Source organism: Platalea leucorodia, assembly GCF_965183815.1.
Source record: "Platalea leucorodia genome assembly, chromosome: 3".
NCBI classification, from domain to species: domain Eukaryota; kingdom Metazoa; phylum Chordata; class Aves; order Pelecaniformes; family Threskiornithidae; genus Platalea; species Platalea leucorodia.
In genome coordinates, this window is record NC_138825.1 from 83,753,086 (window position 1) to 83,774,528 (window position 21,443).

The window sequence follows — 21,443 nt, forward strand, 5'->3', positions numbered from 1 at the left end:
CTTTGACACTGTCCTCCAGAACATCCTTCTCTCTGAATTGGAGAGATACGGATTTGATGCATGGACTGTTCGGTGGATGAGGAATTGGTTGGATGGTCACATCCAGAAGGTAGTGGTCAACAGCTCAATGACCAGATGGAGATCGGTGTCCCTCAGGGGTCCATATTGGGACCAGTACTGTTTAATATCTTTATCAATGACACAGACAGTGGGATCGAGTGCACCCTCAGCAAGTCTGCAGATGACACCAAGCTGAGCGGTGCAGTTGACATGCCTGAGGGACAGGATGCCATCCAGAGGGACCTGGGCAAGCTCGAGAAGTGGGCCCATGTGAATGTCACGAGGTTCAACAAGGCCAAGTGCAGGGTTTTGCACCTGGGTCGGGGCAACCCCTGGTATCAATACAGGCTGGGGGATGAAGGGATTGAGAGCAGCCCTGCAGAGAAGGACTTGGGGGTACTGGTGGATGAAAAGCTGGACATGAGCCGGCAACATGTGCTCACAGCCCAGAAGGCCAACCATATCCTGGGCTGCATCAAAAGAAGTGAGGCCAGCAGGTCGAGGGAGGTGATTCTGCCCCTCTATTCTGCTCTGGTGAGATCCCACCTGGAGTACAGCATCCAGCTCTGGGGCCCTCAGCACAGGAAGGACATGGACCTGTTGGAGGGGTCCAGAGGAGGGCCACAAAAATGATCAGAGGGATGGAACACCTCTGCTATGAGTAAAGGCTGAGAGTTGGGGTTGTTCAGCCTGGAGAAGAGAAGGCTCTGGGGAGACCTTGTTGTGGCCTTTCAATACATAAAGGGGGCCTATAAGAAAGATGGCGACACCCTTTTTAGTATGCCCTGTTGTGACAGAACAAGGGGTAATGGTTTTAAACTAAAAGAGGATAGAATTACACTCGATATAAGGAAGAATTTTTTTTACAATGAGGGTCGTGAAACACTGGAACGTGTTGCACAGAGAGGTGGTAGATGCCCTATCCCTGGAAACATTCAAGGTCAGGTTGAATAGGGCTCTGAGGAACCTAATCTAGTTCAAGATGTCCCTGCTCATTGCAGGGGCGTTGGACTAGATGTTCTTTAAAGGTCCCTTCGAACCCAAACTATTCTCAGATTCTAAGAGTGAATTGTGTCCTTTTAGCGTATTCATTTTAGGAGAACTTCTGAAGATGGGTATTTCTGGAATGAAAACTACAAACAACGATAGCAATAATAAACTGAGAAATGTCTGCACCTGTAAGTTTGTTTCTTGTGACAGATTATTATATATAAGAACCAGAGTTTTCTTTTACTTCTTTGAATTCACATAAAGTCATTTACAGTTTAAGAGCCTTAGGTGAATGGGTCTGTAAAAAAAGTTACAGATCGCCAATTATGAGAGGCTGAATCCACACAAAATGCCTTCAGTTTGCCTATCTTGATCTTCTTACACTGATCCCTTACTTCAGCTACATCAGCCCCTAGCCAACTTTTCTGATATGTTCCAAATGGGAGGTGAGCAAATGACCATTTAAATTTCTGCCTTCAAGAAATACCCTGGCTCTTCTAAGAATAAAGTACATGGTTCCAGTGCATAGCAATTCTCTAAAATATCTCAAAGTTCCCCCAGCAAGAATGCAAAGAGACGTTCATTATTATCCATTTTTCTTTAATTCAACTCTAAATGCAACTTTCAAAATAAGTCTAAAGCTTTCAAAAACCAGAAAGTAACCTGAGCTTACTACAGTAATTCTACAGTAACCTAAAGAGCAACATTTCCAAATTTCCTCCCTCTGTTTTCTCAAACGTTGTTTTGATAACTACCAGCAGCCCTAGTTCCAAGTCCATTACAATACAAAACAAATATTCGGACCTCCCCACCAATGCATAGCTCTGAACTACACAAATTCTTGCTCGACCACAGACTTAGCAGTAGATAGCAAGCACAATAATAAAGTCCTGGGATACTTTAGAATCACCTCCATTAAAAGTTGCATTCACTGATGATGTGGATGTTGATGTTGATGTTGATGTTCGTAAGGTTTCAGCAAGGCCAGGCTTGCTTTGCACAACACAATGCAAATATCTCAACTCAGTCCACCTCCCACTCGCTTATGCTGTCACCTTTCATCCTTGACTCTAACTGGCTGTTGAAAGCTTTTGCAACTCAGGTACAAGAGCCTGCCTTTACCTTCAGCTGTTACCCTTGTGTGGCTGTCCAGAAATCTGACACATTCTCTACTGTGCATAAGCATTTGCTGCACTTCCTCACAATCACCACCAGATAGGGAGAGTGGAAAGTTGGCACGGAGTGAACTAGCATTCTTGTAGTTCCTTTCATTGCACCACACTCAAAAAGATGAACACCCAAGAAGTCAAGATGCACAGCGAGTTAAGCTCAATGGACGTGAGCTTTCTCGTCTCTACGTATAGAGCTCTGTGTTAAAAACTCATTCCTACGTCTCCCACTACTTATCAACTATATTGTAGAGCACTCTGGACAAATGTTATGGTCAAATATTATTTTTTTTTCCACCCAATTCAGAAACATGTCTGAAGAAAACAAAAAACTTAATATATACTTAGAGTTGAAAAAACCTACAACAATTTTGAAAGTGAGTGAACATCTATTCTGTCTATCTAGCAAACTAATTGGTAAAGAACTCATCAATGTAATTGCCAAGGTTCTCCTTAGCTATTTATCTTCTTGCACTGAATTTTTAAGGTAAATAACACTATCTAGCATTGTTTTACTGTTTTAGAAGAGCAGAATTGTCATCTCAAATTTCTGCCTCCACAATTCCACAATGATATTGCTTGAGTTCTTTTTAAAATTATTTTAAAATAGATAGGCATCTTCATTAAGTGCAGTGTTTTATTCAAATTCACTTCCCACAGTATATGCACTTACTTCTATATTCACCTGTCTCACATCTTTTTCTTCACAGGAAACTGATCGTACTTCTCATCTCATGCATCAGAAAAGCTATGAAGAAAGTAAACTAACACTTCAGAGATTTTGGATCAATTTTCTACACTGCTCAGGGAATTCAGTGATAGAATCATAGAATCCTTTACGTTGGAAAAGACCTTTAAGATCATCAAGTCCAACCATTAACCTAACATTCCCAAGTCCACCACTAAACCATGTCCCTAAGCACCACATCTATGTGTCTTTTAAATACCTCCAGGGACACGGACCCAACCACTTCCCTGGGCAGCCTGTTCCAGTGCCTGACTACCCTTTCAGTGAAGAAATTTTTCCTAATATCCAACCTAAACTTCCCCTGGTGCAACTTGAGGCCATTTCCTCTCGTCCTGTCGCTTGTTACTAGGGAGAAGAGACCGACCCCCACCTCGCTACAACCTCCTTTCGGGTAGTTGTAGAGAGCAATAAGGTCTCCCCTCAGCCTCCTCTTCTCCAGGCTAAACAACCCCAGCTCCCTCAGCCACTCCTCATAAGACTTGTGCTCTAGACCCTTCACCAACTTCGTTGCCCTTCTTTGGACACACTCCAGCACCTCGATGTCCTTCTTGTAGTGAGGGGCCCAAAACTGAACACAGTACTCGAGGTGCGGCCTCACCAGTGCCGAGTACAGGGGGACGATCACTTTCCTAGTCCTGCTGGCCACACACTTCTGATACAAACATCACATCTGGTTATGATGTGATACCTCAAGGTTTTTTTTATCACATGTGTAATTTTAAGCCTGTGAGAAATCTTACTCACATCAAAGGAACAGGTCAGTTGTGCATTCTTTCTGATTTAGGACTTAAGCCTATCTATATATAGGTCACTCAAACTTGCAAGTATCCAGTCCTGAGACTATCTTACCTATTTGGACTATAAACTCTTTCAAGCCAAAACATACTCCTTTGCAGTTTGTACTAGAAATAGCACCTCACTGTTCGTGTACAGTAATATAAAATAAATAAATCATAATCTATTTAATCCCCTTTGTTGTACTACTCCTGAATTAACCTTTAGGTGTTCTTAACTTCCATGTTCTAATCCGTCATTATATAAGCAATATTATTTCTTCTTTTCTGTGTTCACATATCACAACAAAAAAATACTCAGAATGTATTAACAGCAATCAAAATACTACTTTGACAGATGACAACGTCCACATCAAATATCAACCATGTTCTAGATATATAACATATACTTATCCAAATAAGCAATTTAATATGTGAACATTTCCTTACTGTATGTAAAACCATGACTTGTTCTTCTCATAACTAGCATGTTATATTTTCCTTTGTTTTCCTCCCAATTTAAGCCTGTCTATCCTAAATCAATCATCAGTCATGTCCTCTGGAGTCTCTCGCACACTGAAAAACATATCCATCAATACCAACTGCATGAAATATGATTAAGAGGTTCATTACATGATTCTTCTGAAAAAGTGCTATATAAATTCCCAGAGAAAATGTCACATAACGTCAGTCACTGATAACTGAGCCTGCCGTAATTCACCTGCTCAATGAAATCTACCTAAATACTGTTTTTAAGCATTTGCCATGCAACTAAAGTGAATCCTGTAAAATGAAAAGGTCAGCTATTATTCATAGTTTAAGGGAATACATAGTTAAAGGAATGACAAGAAATAAAAGAAAAACTGAGCAGCAAAATATAAAATTTTATGCACAGAACTGAAGTCTCGCATATTACTGTTAGTAAAGCAAATTCCACTGAACCTTTGGTGTTTCTTTTAGTACATCCCAGTGTCAGTGATACATGACGACACAGCCCCTTAGAGCTTACCAAATCAATGATATATGCAATGCACTTATTGCATTGCACTGTTAACACAATTCTTAGTATCTTTAGAAATAAGTAATGAAAATTTAAGTAAAGAGCTACTCTACTGTTTAGAGGGCCTGAGGATGTGATTTTTTTTCCTGTTTGTATAGTGCACATTTTTTTAGGGAGTAACCCAGCAAGAACAATGTAATTTGCTTGGTTGTAACAAGGCACAGGGTGTTCCCTCCCAGTCAAAGTAAACAATATAAGCATTTGTTGCTAACAAGTTACATTCTTGGCTGAACCTGCATTAAACCTAATTCGTGTTTTGACAGTCAGAGTTTAATAGTCAGTGTAATGTGTCTTCCCCACACTCCTGCTTAGACACACAAACATCATTTAAGACACAAGGAAAAAGGACAGATTGTAGCATACTACTCCTAACGAGTTGCTGCATCATCACTAAAAAGACCTATATTCAAAAGTAGTCTAAGTTGTGCTGTAGAAACAAAATAATGCTACAAGTTTCATGTGCAACCCCATATCAGAATAAAAAAAAAATTAACAGTGAACTACTACAGCTACAGTAACCTTATTAGTTCCAGTATTTCAAAATAAATGAGTTGTTGTAGGTGGTCCTGAATACCAAAATTGTTTTCATTATGGCAGAAAGCAAGAAGACTGAATTGTAAGGACAGCGCTATGCAAAGCACTGCAGAAATCTCCAGTAATGTACAGTCTGTCCTAACAACAGTCACTCTTAAGCAGGCCTGCCTTTTGGAACATAAAGGGAGCAGCATAACTAAAACCAGATTTTTTTCCAGCATCTCCAGTCAAGCACAGAAAAGTATGAGTCACATTTGCAAATTTTGGCTTAAATTGGTTTAATGCTTTCCAATGAATGCATAAGCCTATTGTTCGTGTCCTTTGATGATTTCAGCAAGTGATATCAAAAGCAAGCCCAAAATAAAACTGGAATAAAAGTCAGTTAGCTCTTGAACTAGCACTTTAACTACCACAATACATTTCATTCAGGGAGGCAGAGCTTCTTGTGATTTCTTTTTGCAGAAAAACCATGATCAAAACTTTGACACCTTTAAGGGGCTTATTTTCAAAAGTGTACTTCATGCAGTACCGTTGAGACAAGTTTCCCACGTCAGTGCATACCAGCCGTAACTAAACAGTTGTACAGCAAGGCTTAATCTAACAGAACTGGAGTAAGATAATCTTAGTTAGTATTACAATTAGCTCCTTAAGAAGTCATTTATAATGTGATGTAAATGTCATTAGACATTGACATCCAAATGTTCCAACCAATAGTAAACTACAACAATTATCTTCTATTCTGCAGTGTAACTGCAAAAGCATACCAGCTATGTGAGAAGCCTAATGCTGAAATTTGAAATGGTTCATTTTATGAAGGTTTGTATTAGATACCTGTCATACCTCGCCCATTTTATGAGGGTTTGAACTAGATACCCTTCATATCTTTTAAAACAATCCTATTTTCCATTAAAATTATAGCATAATTTTGCTAAAGAAATACCCTTAATTCCCACTGACATATTTATTAAATTATTTTATACAAAGGCCAAAGAATAAAACCAGCTCACTGACCATTTTTCTTTGGTTTTCCACATCCTTTTACTGATAAAACCTACGAAAGTAATGAAACACTAACAATTTGCTAAATAAAAGAAGAATGACTTGACTAACCAAGCTTGTGTTAATATTACAGTCATTTGTCACAGTAGCTTTCATCATCAGCTGAGCTCTGCTCTCCAACAGCTATCTCCTCTGGAACAAATGCCTCTACAAAATCATCCCTTCATTTTATTTTTAGTAGTCTACATTTGACTGTGCTCTTTTATCCTTTGGCTCTTCCTTCATCTCCAACAAACCCCCGCCAAACTAACAGACCATGATGTTGTCAATTTAATTATCCCCATAAATTCTGTAGGTTGGACACCTACCCCTTCTAGGTTGAAATCTTACTCTGGCAAGCTAGATCCTTAAGTGCCAGGTATGACAGCTTCTGAAAATGCAGATGGACAATTCATAATGTCTCCTAATATTCAGTAATTTTGATTTCAAATGGGCTTTTTGTACATTTGTTGCCTATTTGGATAGCTGGTACCCTATAACCTTGGAAGGCCAGGCTCTTATTTTGTCAGTAGCTGAGAATGCCACATATGTCTAAGCAGAAGGTAATTGGTAATTTAACTTTTGCAAACATATACACACAAACCTAAAATTGTTTTTATACATATAAAACTAATAGCTGCAGCCTACTGCTGAAGATGTTATGCTGGGCTTTAACCATTACTTTTCCATAAAGTGGATTCACAAAAAGCTTTTCACAAAGGCCTTCAAAGGCCTTGAAGGCAAACTAGGCAAGAAAGAAAAGAGAAGAGACCTTTGCCTGGACAAGTGAGTGACTGAAGACAAAACGGTGAACAAGAAAAGAGCATGCCAGTTTTCATGGGGAATGATGATTCCAGTGGAGCATCTCAGTTTGGGTTGTTTAACGTATCCACAGAAGATGGGGACAAGGGTGAGAGCAGCATGGCTAGAAAGTCTGTTGAGACAAAGCTGTGCAAGGTAGTAAGGATATGGGCAAAATGTGATAAACTGTAAAAGGACTGTATGAGATGAGCGGTTTGTTTATAAAACAGCAGCTATAAAGTCAGCATATGAGAGTTTAATGAAAAAGTAATCCCAGTGCTCAGCAATAGCAAAAAAAAAGTAATCCAAGCTCAGAAATCATTAGGCAAGAGAGAACAAAACAGAAATCAACCCTATGCCCATGCAGAAATCTATGCTTTGCCTACTGCTGCACACAAGTCTCTTACTCTCATCTAACAAAAGATATACTACAGCTGTAAAAGCTTCAGAGAAAGGCAAAAAGCATCATCAAGAATATGGAACAGCTTCCATTTGAGTAACATCTGATAAGTCAGAAATCTCCAACCTGGAAAAGAGGTGATTGAGTTTAATTCAGCACTTGCACATTCGGTCATCCAGTAAGAGTAGATGGGGACTTAGAGAGGTTTTAGATGTCTTAAGTTTGAAAACAGGTCGACTTAGGCAGATTAACTCCTGCCAAAGATAAGCAACCAGTAGCATTTTACAAAGATGTTCAGGACAGTCTAATGTAGAGGTTCCACTGCTTAAACCCAACCTTTTACTAGATGAGGGCCTACAGTGACGTGAAAGCAACTAGCCAATATCACATTTCAGTCTACTAAAATGAAGTTGTTAACAGGGTGTAAAAAAATGGCACTGTTGACAATGAAGCAAGTAAAGAATTTGTTTAAAGAAAGATATTTCCTCTAAAATTTCCAACGAGTGTGATGTGCAACACAAAAGGTAAAATTAATGTGCATTGTGATGGGCTTCTTATCAAATGAAGGGGAATGCAAGAAACTCTTGAGGGAGCATCCAAAAGAAAAACAGCTATTTCAATAGTTTTAAAACATCCTAACATCTGCTATGTGTACAAGTGCAACATACGGATCATCTTTTTAGCTCTTCAGCAGTCTTGCCTATTTCTTTGGATACTTCTCATGTTATTAAAACAGTATGTGGGTCCTACTCACTGAAGCTAAAAGTGACGTGCTGCCCAAATAATTCACTCAGGTGGTTGGAGCAGAAGGTGTTTTCAGCTTCACTACACCCACAGAATAATAGCTTTAATTTCTCCTGAGGTTGTGTAGGAAGATACTGATGGAGACTGCAAAATATAGAATAGTGTCTACTGCATCCAACAATGTTCTAAAATATAAGACTTCTTCACCAGACTATACAGAAGAAAATGGGTATGAAACACTTCTCTACCACAAGCCTGCCCCAAGAAACTGGCTTTCCATGGGCAAACACTCAGTAACACAGAAATTGCAGCTGAGCCCAGCCCAGCTTCAGAACACTTGCTATAGCAGCACTGCAAAATTGAACTGAGGTAGCCTGGAGCAAGCAAAGAAGATGGCAAAGAAAATTGGCAATTACAGCAGCATGGCTGCAATGACTCCTTTCCGTCCTGCTTTTAAACTGAGAAAATGCATCAACTGAATAGTAGCCAAACACCACATGTTGTTGTAACACCAACTTAATTAGAGACAATGAGACATAGTCTCCTATGACCTATCTCACTAACTGCAGAGTTGATTCTGCCATACTTACACATGGTACACTTACTCACCATACAGGGACTTCAAAAAAGAAAAAAAAAAAAAAAATAATCAAGAGGATAACTCAGAGTATAAGGCACCATATTGTCTACCATCTAGCAGTGGCAGAATTGCAATTAATTCATTTACATACTATAAGAATTGCAAAAGAAACGTATTTACTCTGACAGCATAACAACTGCTGGGAATTTGAAAATAGAATTCAGAAAAGAGAAGACTCTTGTAAATGTTTTTGATAGCACCCACATTGCTGAGCTGTGGGAATTCTGTTTGCAGCAAAGGAAAATTACTTCAGAGTCTCACAGAATAAAAAAACATTAATTGCAAAGATAAAGATGAACAAAGTAAAATAACCCAGATATACTCCCTTACTTTGTCCACTTTGAAAGAATATTAAAATATTTATTTAGAAAGCTTTAAAACATTTGCAAACCATTTTTCTGTATACTTTAGAAGTATAAAAGTTTGTTCACATAAATATTAGAAAGGCTTTTATACAACAAGCCACCTCACAACTGCCCATGCTACATTACTTCCAACAATTTGATTAAACTTAGTAAACTATTGACAATGCCTACATCAAACAATATTTTAAGAAAGGAAGGAATGTGCTTTTTTTTGACATTCAACTGTAACTGGATTACTGAATAATTAGTAAAAAAACCTCTAATTTGTATTTAAACCTTTATATTATACTAGCAGGACAATTTTTCTAAAAAACCTTATTTTTCCACTCCTCTTAATTCAGGCAAGTTTTTTTTTTTCCCCAATGAGAAGCAAGCAGCACCGAGTTCTTATTTCTCAACAGGCGGTGTATAAGTAATATGTTCACAACACCAGACACTACTGTGAATCTTCAATATCTTCTGCATTGTTGGTGTCACCCAGAACCATGTGTATCAGCCCACATTTGGCTGATTTCAAATGCAGAAGAATTAAAATACAGTGCTAAATAGTTAGACAGCATGCTGAAATATTCCTTAGATTTCTTACAGCATCACTGTATGGTAGTGAACACTACGAGGTCAGTAACTGCAATCCTGGAACCAATACTAAGACTATATCCTTCCCAAGTTTGCAGTTAGTATTCTTACATAGGAAGAATGCATTAAAAAACCCCAAGAGAGATTAAAAAGAGGGTTAAGGAGGGGAGAAAATAGTTTTATCTCAGTATTAAGCATATTTAAAAGAGACATCTTTATCAAAGTTCTTAGACAGAAAACTGCTGGTATGATGGTAAATAAGAATACTATATCCTGTTCTTAAGTTTTGTAGGGCGACTGGGAGCAGCTTCTGAGTTAGGGCATTAATAATGGAGAACAGCACAGGACAATAATGAATTAGTGCGGCAAAGACAAGAAATGAATTGGTCAAAAGTCTTGAGGCTTCTCAGACTGTGGGGAATAATGTTAAGAATAAGAAGATGGCAAGGATGTACAAGTAAATGAGAGATGCCACATAGCTATGATACTACCAGTTGTGCATAAATCATGATGGCTGAAGAAAGATTGCTTGGATTTTCATGGAAAATGTTTCAATTTTCATATAAGTTATCATCAGTGAGAACAAAGATAAGAAGGCAAGGATGCAAGGAATCATAACAGGGTACATGGTTTGCCACCTCTGGGATGTTCATCTGGCATCTCTACAATTGTACATCTGCATCCTGTAGTTTACCTGTTGTATGTGGATCAGCGTATCATGGATGTGCCAGATTTCCAAACGAACAGTAGTTCCACCTACGGTCCTTCTCTAGTCCCAAGGCATACACGAATAGGTATGACTGCTTCTGAACAACTAACAGGCAACTAACAAGCTAGCTTTCTAACTTGAGAACTAACAGGATTTTTGTACTAAGAGTCAGGTTCGCAAACAGGCTTGCTTTTCTTGGCCCTCTTGAATCCTTACAAGTAGTACATGGATTTTCCCAAACCCATTAGGATAGTCCGCATGGTTTGGATGCAACACATACTATTCCTATAGTATTATCCTACTACACTTAGAAGAATGTTGGATTTCAGCCTGTACTGTCGCAAACAAGTCCGTACAAGATATGTGTTCAGGAGCTGGTGAAAAATAGCGTTGGCTCAGAATCTACCAGATTTTTGCACTTCCCGAGTCCTTGGTCAATCCTAAAAGGGTAGGTTTCACAAAAAGAACATGGATGGGGAAAGGGGAGACATGGTCATTTCAGCCACAGATCATATCCATACTACATCAGTTACACCTACATTTTTAGTACCTTAACACGAAAGCAGAGCTTCAGTTTAACTAAAATGTTCTAGGAATAGAGTCTTTATTGGTTTAGTTCAACTGTCAATCACAGAACAGCTGAGGTTGGAAGGGACCCCTGGAGGTCATCTTGTCCACTTCCCTGCTCAAGCAGAGCCAGTTGCCCAGGACTGTGTCTAGATGGCTTCTGAATATCTCTGTGGGTGGAGCCTCCACAACCTCCCTGGGCAACAGGTGCCAGTGCTTGGTCACCCTCACAGTGGAAAAAAGTGTTTCTTGACATTCAGAAGACACCTCCAGTGTTTCCATTTGTGCCCACTTGTCCTGTCGCTGGGCACCACTGAAAAAAGCCTGGCTCTGTCCTCTATGCACCCTCTCTTCAGGTATTTCTATACATTGATAAGATCCCCCGAGCCTTCCCTGCTCCAGGCTGAACAGTCCCAGCTCTCTCAGCCTTTCCTCACAGGAAAGAAGGTCCAGTCCCTTCATCATCTTTGTGGCACTTCTCTGGACGCTCTCCCGTACGTCCATGTCTCTCTTGTACCAAGGAGTCCAATAAAGGACAACTATGGGTTCTTAACGTATTCTAGTGGCGATCAACTATATGTATTACATAATGAAAAAATATAAACAAAAGTTTCAGTAGTATTAATTAGGATAATATTGTTTGATTTACAATAATTAATTATTTTCATTTGGAGGCTTTTCCTCCACAGACTTCTGTTGCCTTTATATTTACAAATCATATTTACAAAGAGTGCATTTTGCACTGCCTTACTTGCCTGAGTTGCTCAGAACTCAACAAAACCAAAATCCATTCCAAACATTGATCTACATTTGTGAATTCTACTTACAAAAGCTTATATACAAGAAGGAGATGTAATTGAACAACAGAGACAACCAGTTCCACCAATTGAAGCAGAATCTGTTGCTCAAGTGCATTTCCTTGTTTTTGTTATCTTGTTCACAAAGATTGGTCTAACTTAGAACTTCACGTTTCAAATTCATTAAAACATTGCTTTTGGGTGCAAGCTGCAGGTAGACAAGAGGTATATGGGAATTCACTTCAAGGTACCTGCTAGGTAATTATTACAAGCCGGTAACATCCTTATGAAGGGTATACTTTGAATGATTTGAGTTAAAGAACCTGCAGTAATTATTAAAAAAAAAAGGTGTCTACAGCATTTAACAAAAGCGATGATTCTATATGCTTGGGAAAAAATGAAAAAAAAAAAAAAAAATTCGTTCAGAAACTACGTTAGATGATACAGTGAATCTATATGACTCAGATCTACCAAAGCTGTTAGGCAATTAATATGGATAAAATAGTTTCTCAAATATATCATAAACTCCAACTGAGAAAATGAAATTAAAATGATCCCAGGAAAAGTTTAGACATGTAAGAAGAGGAAGTATTTCTCAACCTACACAGGAAGCTAAAAGTGAAGGTAAGAGCCTCTTTCGGCACAAAAGTCTCAGTGATGACTAGATGTTACTAGAACAATTGGTTGATTTGGTTGATTGAGTTGATTTGGTTGAAAGAGTTGATTTGGTCCAACGGAAAGAGCTAACGTATTTAAATGTTACCTGGAAAGACAATTTCTAAGTAGCATCACTTCCAGGGTACAATAGCAAGGATAATACCGTTTGTTTGGTACACACACATCAATGGTAAAATACCGAAAACAAAAATCACATTATACTGCAAAAGCAGCAGGTAATTCTGATTTCTCAGAACTAGGTCCTTAGATCTATCCCTAAGACATGTTAGGGAGAGCCTTTTCCTCTTTATGATTCATGTAACAAGACCTCAAAAGCTATTTGCATCATACAGTCTTTCATACCTCAGGGACTTGTTTATAAAAATTAATTCTCTAACCTTATCAAGAAACAATGCAATATATTGCAAAATACAATCAATCAGCAATGTTGTGTACACACAAAGAAATTCTCTGTTGACAGGGAGGAAAGATGACACAGAAAAACCCTGAAAATAAACTGCTGAAGAATCAATTGTGACAGTTATAAGCACAAAGTCTGTATGTAAAATTAATATCTACTAGTTCATTTCAGAGAAGAAAGATTCTCCTGAGAATTGAACATGCTCATTGTGGAAAAAAATAGAATATTATTGACATTTTAAAATCTATTCTAGTTAATTGATATAATTTTGCTCATCCAGATTACATGGGAACTCTGCATCTTTTTGAGAAAGATCAAAGTCCTGTGACTATGAAGGCAGTGAAATGAAAAATAAGGAAGAAGCAGTTGTTCTGACTAGAAAACCAAAGCATTTTGTACAAGAAAATCTTGAGGTTATATAATCACCTGCCAACACTGTAAATGCCTACTAATGAAGTCATGCAGTAACATTTCATTTTGCTCCCAGAGGGGGAAAAAAGAAAAAGAATCTTTTAATTGGAAATCACTTAGCTTGCTAGAGCTATCACAAGGCACACATACTCACTAACTCAACCGCCTTGTCTCACTGCAATAGACTGAGACAAATAAAAAAAAAAAAAAAAAAAATCACAGCATGCCGTACGGAAAAGTTTGCCCAAAATGCTGTTTGTTGCTTAAAAAAGAATTCATAAAAATACATATGTTTATTATTCTTTATATGAGTCTTTTAGGGTATGGAGCTGACTACTGTGTTCCTTCACTCATTTTGAAAGAAGAGGTCCTTCAGGAGGTGCTGAACAGAAAAATTGAAAACCCTAATTTTCAAGTGTCAAATCTTGCAATTTAACTCTGTATTTTTAATGCAGTCTTTCTACACAATTTCTTAAGGGCCTTTTTTCTTAAAGAAAAACACATAGCATTTTGGTGTACAAATGTAACAAACTCCCAAATCAGGTGCTATGCTTAGGATTTAAATTCCAATGTTTCAGCACAGCTGGAAATACAAGACTAACTATACCAATTGGAAGAAGGGATGGCAAGCTGTTACCCTAGAAGGCTGGCCCCTTGTATTTTGCTGAAGCTCAGATCTCTGGCTTGTCTTAGAAAAGCAAATGAAGATTTTACTCCAGACCACAACCTCAAAGAAAAATTGATAAGGCAACCTCTGTTTGACCTTCTCCACTCTTCCACATACAATGGCTCCAATTCCCTCATTCTGTAACATGACACATATCTAGTTATCCTTCAAAAGTGTTAACAAGCTTTTCTTTGCAGTAAAAGAAAGAAATAAGTGGCAATTTGAAAAAACATATGCTGCTCAGCTGACTTGTTATTCTCATCAAGAAAACACCACAATTTCAGAAGTAGCTGCATTTGAATCAAAGTAGACACAGAACATGTAGGAAACCAAAAAAGGGCTGTATAGAAAGCAAATATCCAGTCTCTTGTAAAAGCTGTTTTACAAGAGTGGCAAAAAAGACAAAATAAACAAAAAATCATGCTGATTCATTTTGACAGAGCCCTGTGTAGAACTGAACATATTTCTTAAGTAACCTGTGAACTGCATGACAGCCTCTCCAGACAGAGCTGAAGGTAGGCTGGTATATTAATCAAATCTATAAGCCATAGAAACCAGAAGCTACGGTAAGCAAGTTTTGTGTCACACTGATGTATAGTGTTGTCATCTCATTTTTATTCAAGGCAATTACAACATCTGATGTTACCAGAATACTGTCCACTGCAGTCCTGTGCTTATATGGGAAAAAAAAAAAAACTCACAAAAATTAGTGAAAGGCAAGTTTCCCATGGCAATGGCTTCTTCAGGGTTAGAAAATCTGCAAGGCTCTTCCAAGAATTCCACCAAGAAAATCAAGAAAAAACTAAAGGGTAGAAATAATCGTAGGTAATTTTAACAGCTAAGTTTGAAGCATGTGAGTCTAGTCTTTATGACCAGTGGAGAGAGAGTCTGGCACTTCCAGATGGTGATTCATTTCATTCTAAATAAATCTTCTATCCCCCTTTATCATCCTCTGGAAACACTCATTTCTCTTCACTGACTCCGAATGAAGCTTGGCATCATTTTCCTAAATCTTAGAAAATGAATACTTGGGTAGCTCAAATTAGGCAAAATCCCCCTAGATATAAAAACATTAATAATCTCAGTTTAAATACAAAACATTATTACTTTTGAATCAACCCTTGCTTTTTTCTAGATTATTAGAATCAGAAGCATAGTATATAGTAACTTTTTTGCCATCTTCCTACAGAACACAAATCTCATTCCGCAATTTTCTAACAAAGCTTTTTGTCTATTAATAATAGAAATTGTTTGGCTGATTTCAGAAAGCACAATTTCTGTATTTATAGCTAACACGTAAAGTCTGAAGAACATCTATCAAATTATAAAAATTTTGAGGCAGTTCAAATTACTAAATGCTGCACAGATCATTCCCTCAGTATTTTTTTTTTTTTTACTAGAAAAGATTTATGTAGCAATTTGGAATTTGATCTATTGAAAAACTTTTTTTTTTTTTTCTTTTCTGTAGGGCATTAAGATTTTAATTTGCAAAAACTGTCCAGCAGATACCAAGTAACTCAATTGGAAATAACAAGGTGAGTCACACAGTGCCCCAGATCTCAAGGTCAATTGATAACTGACCAAAGTAGAAGCTGTTGCTACCACACTGCTTGAACACTGGGTACAGCTGCCCACTCTATGACATTTCTATGCACAGGGTACAATGAGCTCTGGAAGGAAGGTATGTCACAGGTGCAGAGGAATGATATGGCACCCTTATTAAAATATTCCAATCCAATCAGAACAGCAGCCCTGTAGTATATCTATCATCAACAAGTATATATAGCACCTGCTAGAGCTAGAGAGCTCCAAAAATCCCTCTCTGTGCACTGGGGTAAAAGGAAAAAAGTGGTAAACAGTCCGTGTTACAGCAGGCCAGGGCACCGTGACAAAGCAACATTAGCAGCTATGGCAGTAAAAAGTCTCCAGGAGCAGAATATATAAGCACGCAGACAAGCTCAAAAAATGAGCAATCAATTGGCTCAACATCATCACAGTGAAAGTAACATCAAGGTTAACAGTATTTCTTAAATACACAGAATAAATTAAGTCTCAATTCTAACCAAAAGAGAGAGACAGAGTTGACAGGAAGATAAAAATTCTGCTCAGGAAATTAAGGATATAGAACAGTTGTCATACACTGTATTACTATTTTAACGAAACAAAAAGGTCACCATAAAGAATTTCATAGCCCTACAATTACAATATAGGCCAAATATTAAATAAACTCACTTTGTTAGAGAAAACAGACCTTTAAATCAATTTCAGCTTTACTCTCTGAATAACAATAGGATGACTCACACTTAAAGAGACCAGTCAACTAAAAAGCTATACAGTCCAACATTTTGAACAGGTACATTATAATGAAGGTTAGCAGAATTGCTTCATACAAAGAATGCTCTTCCTATTAGAAAACTCAATTTTTCAGTTACTCCAATTTTAGCACCTGGGTTCAGTTTTCCATGCCGAGTACCTGAATTAGATTTCCCAGGGAATATTTTAATATTTACATTTCAGAAACAAGTGTTTCTGAAAATAAGTTTTATTACACTTAAAAAATTACTATGGCCTCCTCTTTGAGAGTAACCATTTACATCCCTACAAAAATCCACTCTCAAGCTGACTTAAATTGCATTTATTAATATTGAAATTCCCTCTCCCCATCCTTCCATGCTGTAATCATAACTGTCTCAAATGTCTGGGTGCTACAAAAAAATCTTCCACTTTCTAACTTTACCGGGGCATAAGATTCATAGACAGATGTGTACTGCCTATCTCTCTTGGGGAGGAAGGAAGACTATTCATAAATAAAGATAAAAAACTTAATTATGTTCTTAACATTTCTTTCCTAAGACACGTATGTGGATATTTAAAGTTGTATACTCTACTGAATGTGCAATAATCCTGAATTTTCTATAGGCTCAAATTTAAAGCTTGTTCAGAATGATATCTATAACCATCCCTGGCCTCCCAGGGTAATTTTTAATGGTATTATACAAAAAAAAAAAAAAAAAAAAATCTTTGGACTTACTCGGAAGTAGTCACTGCAGGCTGCCAGGACTGCTTTATGTGCGTGGAATTTCTGCTCTTCAGCAATTAGGGTGATATCGCAAAGTATGCCATCACTTCTTTGTTGGTTCAGGGCTGCCAAGACAGCATCATTATGGGAACTGGACTGACAAAGCCTCTGACCTGTCAGCATCTCCTGAACGCTGAGAGGAGAAAGGGGAAAGATTTTGTCAAAAAATGTAGGAAACAAGCAGATTCTGTCAGAAATGTAGAAGAACTTTTTCTAAGACAAGGCTGTTTGATAATTCTTGGGGGGGGAAAAAAAAAAAAAAAAATCATGAACCCTGTCAGGCAAAAATCTTTATATGGTATAGACATCACAAGAAAAGCTCAGTGTAACAAAGTATTATGAAACCTGATTATATACTCAAATTTAAAAACCTCAGCTGTTCTGATTTTTATTTGCTGCACTGGAAGTCAGCTGGACTCACAGGATTAATTCAGAATCATTTTAGAATTAAGTGATAAGAATAAAGGGCCGAGGTCAATGAAGTGACAGAAAACTAAGTGGCTCAAATCGATGCGTTAGTGGAAAGCAGCATGTATGTATGTATATATGTAAATAGTACTACTAAAAAGAATGAAGACTCATGGTCTCAGGTGGCTGTTTAAGTCTGACACTGCATTACTGAATGTTTTCAGACCATTTCAGGTCATTCACATTTATGAAGTTTTGTGGGGTTTTTGTTTTTTTGTTTTGTATTGCGGAGGATAACATTTGCTTGTTTTTAAAATGCTGAGGCCTTCCACCACCTCTGAATATCTCCTTGTTTGAATACAAGATTTCCATGTCATCCAGCCTAGGATTGTTTGGTTGCAGCTTCCTTTTCTACAGCAGAAGGAAGATACAATATAACTGTTGATACAAACAGAAACAAATCAAACAAATCTGCAAATCTTTTTTGGCACAAAACAATGCAGTTTATTTGAAATCTGTGAGACTATACTGATTTATATTGTCCAAGAATCTAGGTCTTTATAGAAGATGAGTTTACAGAGAGTCATTCCTGAGTAAATCAAAGCGAAGGTATAAATTTTTTTTATTAAGGGGTAAATAAGCTATCGTCTTTCCACTACAATCACGTAATTCACTCAATACACATGCTATGCAGCAGCTGTGTGGCTGCTATATTCTCCTTTCCTATCAACACACACTCTCTGTACTGCCTATCCCACTCCTGCACATTGGGCATCTGTAAACTAATGCAGACCTGCCTTGCAGATTGTTTGCTCTAATCTAACCAAATCTTTTAAAAAGACAAGAACTAGAACATCACTTCTAGAAGAAGGATAGCCAAAGAGAAATTACACAGGAATAATCTTTATCAGAATTTCACCCTGTCCTGGTTTTGGCTGGGATAGAGTTAATTTTCTTCCTAGTAGGTGGTATAGTGCTGTGCTTTGGATTTAGGATGAGAATAATGTTGATAACACACTGATGGTTTAGTTGTTGCTAAGTAGTGCTTACACCAGTCAAGGACTGTTCAGCTTCCCATGCTCTGCCAGGTGCACAAGAACCCAGGAGGGGGCACAGCCAGGGGGGCTGACCCAGACTGGCCAAAGGGCTATGCCGTACCGTATGGCGTCATGCTCAGTATATAAGCTGGGGGAAGTTGGCCGGGGGGCAGTGATTACTGCTCGGGGGACTGGCTAGACATCGGTCACCAGGTAGTGAGCAGTGGCTCAGTTGTTCTTCCCGGGTTTTGTTCCTCTCGTTGTTGTTGTTGTTTTCCTTTTCACTACAATTTATTATTATTATTATATTTTATTTCAATTATTAAACTGTTCTTATCTCAACCCACGAGTTTTCTTGCTTTTGCCCTTCCGATTCTCTCCCCCACCCCACCGAGGGGGAGGGTGAGCAAGTGTCTGTGTGGTGCTTAGTTGCCCGCTGGGGTTAAACCACGACACACACACCCCCCACACCCCCGCAGTAGTTTAGGTTTCACACATGGACATACCCTACGTACATTTCAAAATGATTCATTCAAACGATTCTTTTTCCTTCAGCTGTTCTGTTAGTGGAACCCCACTGATATTCTAAATTACAATTATCAAGAAATGTAACTTGTTAAAATACAAGAAAATTATTTCTAACAATTATTTCCCTTCTGTAATTTCCATAGCAGAGTGACTAAATCAAACTAGTGCAAGTATAATAAGCTAATTATACCTTGAGATGGCTTCTCTTTATTTCTATTTTTATTAGTGTCTCTCCCAATGTTGTGAACCAAGACCTTAATTCCTTTTGCTTTTTCCACCATCATCCAGAGGTGATCCTATTTCACTCAATAGAAATCAGATCAGAGGGACAAGGCACAAGGGTAATTTTTGTGAGGAAATTTTTTGTGTGTATGTGTGTGTGTGCGTCTCTGTACACAAACACGCACATATAAAATCAGGCATCTGTGGTTTTAAATTCAGTTCTAGCATAATTCTTTTTTCAATTCAATGACCACAGCGAAAAATCAATTGCCTGTAACACTTGTGTTAACAACATATGAAGAATGTATGCACATGCAAGGCAATTTAACTGGAATTTATGAATGAAAAAGCACTGATTCATTAAACATAACATGGCCACTTTGTAGTGATATTGTCAGTTGATAAACTCAACAGCTATAAATTGCAAGGAATTCCCGATTCTCTTCTGCTGCAGAAGCATGGCAGGGAAAGGGGAACCGAACTGGAATGATACAATGTCCCAGTAATATCAGGTAGATCTCTGAGCTCCTAGATCAGCCCATGAGTGTTAACTATTCTGCAAAACAGAACAACTACCAGTGTGTCAGACTAGTGCAAGGTTCTGCAGAAAAGCAACTAGATTAACAAATTCTGCTGAGCGTTCTGCCCGAAACTGCTCCCAGAAACTAATTAAATTATAAATATCAAATTCTCTGATGAGACATTGGGTAATACAAATAAATGAGAAAGGCTAGACTGCAAGTACATATATATGATTAAGACTCTATAAGAGGGAAAGAGACACAATGGGAGATTCTGGAAGGCAGGAAGATGAGTTTGGAGAGAATGCTTTGAAGCCATTTCAAAGAACTGGAAGAGTAATATATGCTCTGAATAGCAGAACACTACACACACCAAAAATGATCACCAGCCAACATTCAGATGCATGAATATAAAATGCCAGTTGTTTCCACAATCAAAAATTCCAAGTATAGACAAAGGCATAAACAAGATAACATCAGAAGAGACTGTGGGTCCCAAATCAATCCAAAATATTAGTTTCACTGTTCTACTCTCTGTTAACTGGTGTTTTGGTAAACATCATCCTAAATGTGAATGACTTCCTACACACTTCCAAGTACTATACCTCAGGCACCTCTCAGACGGCATCCTTCAGTTTTGCTCTTCTGAATAGCAAAGCTTATAATCCTGTAGGGAAAGCAGCAAGCATTCCAGCTAGAAAGACAGAAAGAAGAGGAACGTTAAAATTCAAAGCATACACAGCCTCAGCCTTAAAGATCAATACTTTCGGGATGTGTAATTCAAAAAGCAACTTTCTTCAGTTCTACTGCAGAAAGACATATCATATAGATTAGGTGCACGTGAAATTTTATTGGGTAGATTGAGTACAGTCTGAAAGTGGCCTTTCCTCTAGTCTTTTCTAGAAATTCACACCCTACCATCTGAACTTCCTCCATCTACTGCCCTTCAGGCGTGTCACCTTTCTGCAAACTCAGGAACACATATTATTTCAAAAAAAGTGGAAGAGTGGTGAGGAGGGAAATATCTTCCCAAAAATCCCTCAATTTGAGGACTAGGCCAGAAGCATCTATTGGTGTTTGCTTACTTCCCTGAATAACATACAGCTATAAAAATCTTACACCTCTCACAGTGTAATCTCACAGGCCTGTCTAGGGTCTAAGAGGTTTGCCATATACCTAAACTCATGCTTTGACTATATTATTTTTTCTTAAAGACACAATCTGGTAGGGGAGAGGGGATAGGTTTACTGTACACCCCAAAAGGCAGCTCCCACTTCCCCCAGAGCAACATTCTTGATTGACTGATCAGTGCTATGACCAAGTACGACTGTATAATCTTATTCAGGTACTGGGAGATCAGTGTGAGATCCGTAATGGTTTGACAACTTTGAGGAACAATTATCTGTTACAACATTCTTTATCCTTTTTGTTACAAAAGCAACTTTCAGTAGTCATTAAGCAGCATAGGTTAATTTATATGGTCACCTTAATATTTTGCCTTTATAAAAGGCTATAGAGTTT

At 38.0% G+C, this 21,443-nt stretch overlaps 1 protein-coding gene across 1 annotated transcript in view; it reads right to left on the bottom strand.

The window, feature by feature from the left end:
* KLHL32 (kelch like family member 32) overlaps positions 1–20,550 on the bottom strand; it is a gene marked incomplete at both ends in the record, with an annotated part of 101,840 nt that extends 81,290 nt beyond the window's left edge. Inside the window, 2 exons of the mRNA XM_082305657.1 lie at positions 17,159–17,339; positions 20,528–20,550. Coding sequence (XP_082161783.1) covers positions 17,159–17,339; positions 20,528–20,550 — 204 coding nt within the window. The remainder of the gene's footprint in view (positions 1–17,158; positions 17,340–20,527) is intronic.
* Positions 20,551–21,443: the final 893 nt, after the last annotated feature.